Source organism: Xyrauchen texanus, chromosome 49 (genome assembly GCF_025860055.1).
Source record: "Xyrauchen texanus isolate HMW12.3.18 chromosome 49, RBS_HiC_50CHRs, whole genome shotgun sequence".
NCBI lineage: Eukaryota > Metazoa > Chordata > Actinopteri > Cypriniformes > Catostomidae > Xyrauchen > Xyrauchen texanus.
Window position 1 is genome coordinate 8,821,130 of NC_068324.1, and position 9,572 is coordinate 8,830,701.

General features: G+C 37.6%; 1 protein-coding gene across 1 annotated transcript; it reads left to right on the forward strand.

The window, feature by feature from the left end:
• LOC127640501 (actin, alpha cardiac muscle 1-like) lies at positions 1 to 7,057 on the forward strand. The gene is made up of 9 exons (XM_052123102.1): positions 1 to 157; positions 803 to 945; positions 2,416 to 2,544; positions 2,664 to 2,774; positions 3,457 to 3,541; positions 3,667 to 3,828; positions 4,130 to 4,321; positions 6,413 to 6,594; positions 6,740 to 7,057. Exons 2-9 carry the CDS (start codon positions 817 to 819, stop codon positions 6,881 to 6,883), a joined length of 1,134 nt encoding a protein of 377 aa, XP_051979062.1. The 5' UTR covers positions 1 to 157; positions 803 to 816; the 3' UTR covers positions 6,884 to 7,057.
• Positions 7,058 to 9,572: the final 2,515 nt, after the last annotated feature.

The window sequence follows — 9,572 nt, forward strand, 5'->3', positions numbered from 1 at the left end:
TCTCCTAAAAAGGCTTGAGGTTCTGAAGCCGTGGTGACACATCTCCTCTTGGGATGTATATAAATATGGGAAGCAGGTGAAGTGGTTGCTCACTCTCTACTTTTCAACCGCTCTTGTGGGAGCAAGTTTTTCAGGCCTCTTGTGCAAGCTCTCCTGGGTGAGTCTACCACAATGGATCTTTACTGGTTCAATGGTTTGTTGGACTACTGCAGACAATGCAGCCGAGCTTGGTGGCTGAATATATTTAATTTAGGGGTTTTCGCCTTTATTTATAGGAAAGTAGATTGTAAACAGGAAAGTAGGGCTGAAAGAGGGGTAAGGGGATTGGGACAAGACCCAGGTTGGACTCGAATCTGGGCCCTTGTAAACCAACAGCTCAGAAAAATAATGTTACCATTTTAGAAAGAGGAGCTGTAGTAGTGGTGTAGCTGTACGGCAAGTATTTAACAGTATGAGAAGCATCTAAATCTATTTTTGTGTTTGCCTAAAGATGACAGATATGTATCATATAATAATAAGTAATATGTATTATTTATATCACATTTCAAGTCTGCTTCATTGGGACGGTAGGACTGAAAAGGTCTTTTGAGCCAAGAAGATGAATCATTAAAGGTTTAGTTTAGGTTTTCTGAGAACTTCACGAAATCAACAGTCAAAGAAACAAGTAATTTAATGAGCATGAGAAACTACTTCTGGTTTGTGATGAAAGTGTCATGTTTTCGTTTTCTTTGTGTGTATGTACGTGTATGTGTGTATGTGTGGGTGCGTGCCATTTGTGTTAATGGAAAAAATAAAACACCAGCTGTCTAAGCAAGCATGTGTGACGAGGAAGAGACCACTGCTCTGGTGTGCGACAACGGCTCAGGTCTGGTGAAGGCTGGCTTTGCTGGTGATGACGCTCCCAGGGCTGTGTTTCCTTCTATTGTGGGCCGACCCCGTCATCAGGTGAGACCAGCAACCTTCATTCACACCATCTGCGGCTTAGTCTTAAGTGGTGTATCTACTCACTGGCCACAGTAAAACACTTCTTATGTCAGTACTTAGACTTGCACATAATTTTTGACCTGTAAAGACAACACTCAACAAGCAAGTACTTTGCTATTGTTTACAGCAGACATAAGCTTGATTTGAAAAAAATCAAAGGGCTGTAAATGCTATTTCAATTAGTTATTTGCTGGAAAGAAAATAGAATTAGTCCGAAAAATCAACTTGAAGGGATAGTTCACACCAAAATTAAAATTCTGTCATCATTTACTCACCCTCATGTTGTTTCAAACCTGTTTGAGTTTCTGTCCATGGACAGAATCTATTCTGTCCTTTGTCCATGGAAGACAAAAGATGTTAGACATAATAACAGTCTTATGGCCTTGGCACACTCACAGCAAATTGCTTCTTTATTCTTTGCTCTGAGCCTAAAAGAAGTTTGAAACAGCTGAGCAACGACATACTGTTTGTGCACATTCAGACACTGACCCAGACACAGACACCACATATTTAAATATGAGGGTGCTAAAAACTGTATGTAATACGTCATATAATATGACAATAAAATGTGTTATCAAAGCCTTAATGCCATATTCTATGAGTAGAATTCACACTAGATCAGTAAAAGAGGCTGTTTCAACTACTCGATTATAATCTATAGTAATATATATATGCTGTAGATAATGTGTAATTTGTAATGTTTACCTTTTGCATACATGGTTCTAATGCGCTAACATGCTATTTGCGGCCATAATATGAGCCGATTACACTCTATTATTGTAATTCATGATGACACTGATACTACTGCAAAGATTGTCAATGGGCAGAATACAGACAAAATAATGATGATAGGTATATCTTAATATGGGTGATGTGTGAATGGCTTTCGACTGCAGAATGCACATAAGTGAAGCAGCATATCAAACAACAGAGTGAATGGACACTTAAGAGTTGTTGAGTATATTTGATTCCTTTTGTAAATTAATTAAATAAAAAAAAATCACATGACATGTTCTTAGAAAATGTCTACGTGAAGAATCGTTCAGATGTAGGTAAGTTTGCATTAGTTCGTTAATAACTCTGCATGCCGGTGTGTTCATGTTGACTGATCTTAACTTAATGAACGGCAATTAGTTGTTTGTCTCAAAGTAGGTGGAGCTCTAGGTCACACCTACATATGGCATGGACCAATGGCAGTAAAAATGTGTTTAGCAAAACAGTTTGCCCCGGTCAGTTGCTACTAAACTGAAACAAACTCAAAAACATCTTTTTAATAGCCAGAATTTTTTCTAAATAACGTCACTCCTATTCGTTCTTCAATTACGTATGAAATGTGCTGGGGCCTTTAGTCACCTTTCACTTTCTTTGTATGGAAAACATTAATTTCTTTGTGATTAACCAGCTACTCTGCTTCCTGGTCTCTTTCATTAGGGTGTCATGGTCGGTATGGGTCAGAAAGACAGCTACGTAGGAGACGAGGCCCAGAGCAAGAGAGGCATCCTCACCCTCAAATATCCCATTGAGCATGGTATCATCACAAACTGGGATGATATGGAGAAGGTAGATCATCAAGTCATGTGCACTCACATGCAACCATACAATTTTAAAAGTATCACCAACTTGAACTTACAGTATATTGTATAGCGGCCTCTATATGTAATGCAAAACTGTGCACTCAGATCTGGCACCACACCTTCTACAATGAGCTTCGTGTGGCCCCTGAGGAACACCCCGTCCTCCTCACTGAAGCTCCTCTTAACCCCAAGGCCAACAGGGAGAAGATGACCCAGGTAACCCCTTTTAAATTCCATTGCGTTCTATGCTAATTTACAGACTTCAGCTGACTTATAGGTTCACTCAGTAATTTGTCGTCTTGGACATGCTGTATGCTTACACTTTGGATACAGAATCATGCAAACGCAATAGTTTTTTTTTTTTTTTTGTTACTGATGCCACTGTAGAAATTCACTATTCACAATCTTTGAAGAATAAAACTAAATATTTTTTTATAAGTTTATATCAGCGCTTGAGTCTTCATTAAGTTATGCTTTTTACATTATGTGTGTGAGGTAATAGTTTAATCAGATGTTTTTGTCAATATAAGCAGATTACTAGATCTGTGTTAAATATGTAAAGCTATTTTTAATATCAGCTCCTAAATTACTTTACTCTATGTTGGTGTGCAGTCGACAAACTGTAGAAAAAAGATTGACCTGCTGTGTTCATTTTACTGAAGTGAATAGATATGTAGACACACTTTTTATACATGAAAAAGTACGGACGTTTTTGAAACTCATTATAATTATAATAAGACTATTATTTTTGTCTTTTGATGAAAGTAATTCTCAGCAGCTCACAAACTTGAATCTTTTGACCCCCACACACACACACACACACATATATTATGCTGATATAAATATGAATGCATTACATAATGTCTGTATTAAAGATCTATTGGCTGATATTTCACAGATCATGTTTGAGACCTTCAATGTACCAGCTATGTATGTGGCCATCCAGGCTGTGCTCTCCCTATATGCCTCTGGCCGTACCACAGGTCTGTTGCCTACAGCAAACGATTAAATATAAAACACTAAGTATTAATTTTTACTAAACTGCTGTAAAAAAGGCGAAACTATGTTTGATTACTTAAACGTTTTATGCCATGTTCCTCTCATGCAGGTATTGTGCTAGACGCTGGTGATGGTGTGACCCACAATGTGCCCGTATACGAGGGTTATGCCCTTCCCCATGCCATCATGAGACTGGACTTGGCTGGCAGAGACTTGACTGACTACCTAATGAAGATCCTGACTGAGAGAGGCTACTCATTCGTCACAACTGGTAACCCAGCTTGCATTAGTCATTCACTCATATCAAATGCACATGATGAATACAATTATTTATTGACAATAAGCGGCATATAATGTTAATTGCTTATTTCATACACCACAAGCTTAAAAAAAACGTTCGATTAGAGTGCTTAGGTTTACCATTGTACTATTGTGGGTTCTTAATTAGCTAAATAGCGCCATCTCGTGGTGAAGAGTAGCAACTGCTGATTCGTTTATAATGAAGAGAATATTCCAGCTACAGTTCCTGAATAATTGACATGCATTAATACATTTCTAACTCGCTCTTACAGCTGAGAGGGAGATTGTGCGCGACATTAAGGAGAAGTTGTGCTATGTGGCTCTTGACTTCGAGAATGAGATGGCCACCGCCGCTTCCTCCTCATCTCTGGAGAAGTCTTACGAGTTGCCCGATGGTCAGGTCATCACAATTGGTAACGAGAGGTTCCGCTGCCCCGAGACCCTCTTCCAGCCTTCTTTCATTGGTCAGTTTCTTAATTGGTTGAATATGCATAGCTTATTCATTAATTCAGCTAGCTATATAAATATTACCTGATTCTGTGGACCTTATTCTGAATTAGAGGATGGATACCCGAACCGAGCCCGACGGGACCCGACGGGCCGGGCCGGGTTCGGACACATATTTTGAAATGACGTTCGGTTTCGGGTCGGGTTCGGTTACTGCCCTGTCGGACGCGGGCCGGGCTCGGACAGAAAAATGCGGCCCGATCCGCACTCTATTCTGAATGCCCTGCTAAAACAAAGCTACAACCAGCTAACCTACCCTTCTGAGCAACCACTTATATTCCTATTGGAAGTACTCTCATCATTTGGAACTAATCCTAAAGGATAATAATGAGAATGTATTAGATTCCAACACAATACAAAACAACAACTAGATCTTTTAGAACACCTATAGATCCCAAAAGGACTAGTGGGTTCCCAATAGGATCAAATGTTCTTCGCAGAACATCACTGGGACTTTTAAGAAAATCTTTCAGGATTTGAAAACTCCTGAAGCTCTTCTTTGATTTCCTTTAACAGTAGCAAGACATTGTTCCACTAAGAGTACAGTCCTGATAAAGATTACTTAAAGGAATAGTTCACAAATGAAAATGTTCTCATCATTACTCACTCACTTGCCATTCCAGATGTTTATGATGTTCTTTCTTCTGCAGAACACAAACAAATGTTTTAAGTAGAATATCTCAGCTCTGTTGGTCCATACAATGCAAGTGAATGGTGACCAAAACTTTGAAGCTCTTAAAAGCACATAAAGGCAGCATAAAAGTAATCCATTTGACTCCAGTAGTTAAATCCATATCTTGATAAGTGATATGATAGGTGTTGAGAAACTGTTGAGTTTTTTTTTTTTTTTACTGTAAATCCACATTTAAACAGATCATTTATGCTTGTTTAGAGTTATTCCTCTTCGGGCTGTGTGAAAGTAGATTTATAGTAAAAGAGGACTTAAATATTCAACTGTTTCTCACCCACACCTATCATATCTCTTCTGAAGACATGGATTTAAACAATGGAGTCATATGAACTACTTTTATGCTGCCTTTATGTGCTTTTTGGAGATTGAAATTTCTGGCCACCATTCACTTGCACTAGATGGACCAACAGAGCTGAGACATGCTTCTAAAAATCTTTATTTGAGTTCAGCTGAAGAAAGAAAGGCATACAAATCTGGGATGGCATAAGGGTGAGTAAAAGATAAGCACATTTTGTCTGAACTATCCCTTTAATAGGATTTATCGATTCACTAAATTAATTCATCCAATTGGAGGCTGAGAATCAAATGAGAAAAATAACATTTGTGAATTTCCTTTATCCAGTAAAATCATAATTGGAAGTTCCAATAGGTATCCATACTCATCATGTACCTTTACGATTTTCTAATTAGGGTTTCTTTTCAATGATAGACAAACTTAGAATATTCCTACATTGTGACATATTTTCTTTAATTTATTATTAATTAAGGTTCTTGCCATTTTAAAATCAAGTGAACCACTAAGCCCACACTCAAAATATACTCTTCCTTTTGAGCCATTGACAAGCTTTGGGACTCATTGATGAAAAATTCATGTTATTAATGAATTCTGAATCATTTGCACATCAGTCTATGTGTGGCAAACAATTACCCCCACCTTCAATGGGCATTGCAAAGCGGTCTCATTTTTTCCCACAGAGAAAAATGTAAAAGACTGCATTTTTCTGAGATTCCGATAACATAGGACTGAACTCTTAGGAGAGGTGACAGGGTGACTGATCACGTTTTGTCAGGAACTAATTAGGGAGTGTTTCAGTGTATGTCCGGGGGTGGGGGTAGTGAGGTTGTGGTTGAGGGTCTATTTATGGTGTAGAGAGTTCTTAGTCTTGACATTGTCCATCAATCACTGTTTTATAATCCAATAGTACTGATAAAACATTATCTAACTAGCATTATTATTCCCTTTACGAAATCAACGTAATTATATAATCAGTGCTACGGGGAAGGTATTGCATATGTATTGTATTTAAATTAAAATATGAAGCATGCATAATCCCATTCATCATTCTGTTCATTGTAGGTATGGAGTCTGCTGGTATCCATGAGACCACTTACAACGGCATCATGAAGTGTGACATAGACATTCGTAAGGACTTGTACGCCAACAACGTACTGTCTGGTGGTACCACCATGTACCCTGGTATTGGTGACAGGATGCAAAAAGAGATCACAGCTTTGGCTCCCAGCACCATGAAGATAAAGGTACAGTTGTTTTGAATTTTGAGTTGCTTGTAAAGGTTTAGGATGAGAGTCTCTATAAATCGAATTCACAAATAAATCGCTATGGTAGTTTAGGTAAAAATTATTCCACAGAGGTTACTTAAATGCTTTTTGTTGACCTCTGTAGATGATTGCCCCTCCTGAGCGTAAATACTCTGTCTGGATTGGCGGCTCCATCCTGGCCTCCCTCTCCACCTTTCAGCAGATGTGGATCAGCAAAGATGAGTACGAGGAGGCCGGACCCTCCATTGTCCACAGGAAGTGCTTCTAAATCCCTCCTCTCATTCTTCTCTGTCCTGGACTCTGCTCTTTTTCTTTGCACCATGCCTTGTGTTTGTTCTGCGAATGTCTTGTTTGATGTTTGTTTCAAGTTCCTCTGTAAAAAGAGTCACGTCTTCAGCCACAATAAATTGTTAAATAAATACATTTACATATTTTCAACAAATTTCACTTTGCATGTTTAAGCACTTTTCAAATTCAAAAACAACTTTCAAAGAAGAAAATTTCCTTTAGATGCAAAATAGTGTAAGAAAATAATAATCGTTTTCAGAAAATGTATCTTGAGTAAAAGGATGTAGTAAGTTTATTTTCTTGAGAAGTTAGATCATTTAAAAAAATATATAACTTTACTTGAACAGCAAAATATTGAAGCGGTCATCACATATGCATATATATATATATATATATATATATATATATATATATATATATATATATATATATATATATATATATATATATATACACACAGTGTTTATCACAGGTGTGACATCTCACATCTTCCTTCGTCTGTTTACTCTGGATGAGACACGGCTCTCCCAGACATTGGCAGCAATGGAATGGAGCAGAACAGACACGTTTTTAGAGTTGAGCTTGTACTGCACTTAAAACGTGGCTCAAAGTGCCGGAAACACATCAAAACAGTCAAAGACATCTATCTACTGCATGTTTACATAGAACAACAATTAAAAATAGTGTAGATGGGTACAAAAATGCATCTACAATGCGTTTACTCAGACAGCAAGGCGCAGAGTGGGGATCTCCTTTAAGAGTTATAACTTGACATTGCACCTTTTAAAAGTGCCGCAAGATGATTGATAATGGTCAAAGCTGTCTATTGCATGTTCATGGACAAAAACTTTAAAAGTACAAGAAGATTGGTACAAGAAGGTGTCCTGTTTAAGTCTCCTTTGGTGTAAAGTAGGCCTATCTGTCTTGTTCTCTCCTCTTCACCTTTATGTCTGAGCACCAGTAGGCAAGCCAAGGGTGCAATGATGTAAAAGTAGGCGTTGATATCTTGCTGTAGAGGCAGTCATGTGCTGATGTATTTATCTGTGTGATGTCACAAAGTAGGGAAATTCCAAAGGAGCCGTTTTTGCAGCTTGGTTTAAATAAATGCTCTTTTTGTATTGAGGTGGGAGTTTTGAGTTCTGAAACTTACAGTATGTTTTTGTAGTACAAAGAAATCTTATATGTCAAAAGATCAAGGAAATTGTAATTCCTCGCGTCATTATCCCTTTAAGATATTCAGAGTCTTAATATAATTGTTTTGCTTCTCAATTAAAATGATATTTTATTAGAAAACAAGTCAATACTGATCAAGAAAGTGATTGTTTTTGCATTGCTCACATCGAACTGCCTTTGTCCAGGCTGCAACACACCTTTCAGGTTTATAAACCATTCTTCACAAGTACCACAGGATGGCAGACTGCTGCTGTGATATTACCCATGAAAAAACACCATGGACAAAAGTCTTCAAACTTACTGTTGAATTTATGTAAAATAACTTGCGTCCTACTTCCATTACTTAAAACGCTTTATAATGTAATTTGATCGCCCATGGGTGTCTGAACCAAAATTACTGTTTTGTCTTGTGATAGCATAGACTTGATTCTCTGCTCTGAGTGTTTTTGCTGGGATCATCAATAGCCCTAAATATATGATGATGATGATGATGATGATGATGATGATAAGAAAACAGGTCAGTTTAATGTAGGCCAAAGGCACAGCTGATACTCTCTGGCAGAGCAACAGAACAGTACACTGTGTCTCACAGCTGAAGCCTACCAATCTAGGGCACAAATTCTAAGGTAAAGAATACTATTGCAGTTGCTTCTAGAATTGACTCATAGATTTCAAAACAGGAAATTTTCTTTCAAGAACTTTGGATATATAATCCTAAAGTCCCTCAATAACTATTCTGTTTCTTTTATTTATGTATTTTATTATTGATACATTTGCAATCTGCTTTTAGAAAGATAATTTTTCTAAAATGAACCCAAAGTAGAAAACACCTACTTCAGTAATGTTTGAAACTCTGCCTATGGAGACACATTGAAGTGTTTCTATCAGACATAACATTGATTTATGGAATGACACCATTTTCAATGGATAATTAAGGAATGTTTTTCTGGATGTTTTAAAAAAAAATTAGCTTCCGTCAACAGTTTCCAAGCATTAGTCACCATATTGTATGTTAGATGGTGCTTCACTCACCTTGGGTTCTAATTATAACAGAGACCAGTTTTGCAGATCTTGGATGATGTAATAGGGTGTACAGTAGGAGAGGGTTAAAGAAGCCAGACTTATTACTGCAGACTGCTGCCCCAATTTTGACTGACAGAGAAGTCAAAGACAAATGAAGGTGGAGACATCTGGGAGGTTACAGTGATAAATGCATCTAGACAACAAAAGAGAGGAACATAAATAGAAAGATAGAGAAGGGGAGAGATAGATACAGAGAGAGAGAGAGAGAGAGAGAGAGAGGGAGATGGAAAGAAAGAAAGAAAGAAAGAAAGAGAAAAGGCGATTGGCTCAGATCCATTATGAAACCTATTCATGCTTATTAAACTCCTATTTCTCTGCTCCTTTTCTTTTGCATACAAAGCAGCAGGTTCATGATTAGTGCAGAACATTGCAATCTTCTACAGTTTGGCTCAGGTTCAGAATTGGTGCTCAAT

Excerpts from the sequence above, each read along its gene's own strand:
- LOC127640501 (XM_052123102.1), top strand. The coding sequence starts at position 817 with ATGTGTGACGAGGAAGAGACCACTGCTCTGGTGTGCGACAACGGCTCA. Across the intron at positions 946-2,415 it reads TGGGCCGACCCCGTCATCAG|GGTGTCATGGTCGGTATGGG; the intron begins GTGAGACCAGCA and ends CTCTTTCATTAG. Across the intron at positions 3,829-4,129 it reads CTACTCATTCGTCACAACTG|CTGAGAGGGAGATTGTGCGC; the intron begins GTAACCCAGCTT and ends TCGCTCTTACAG.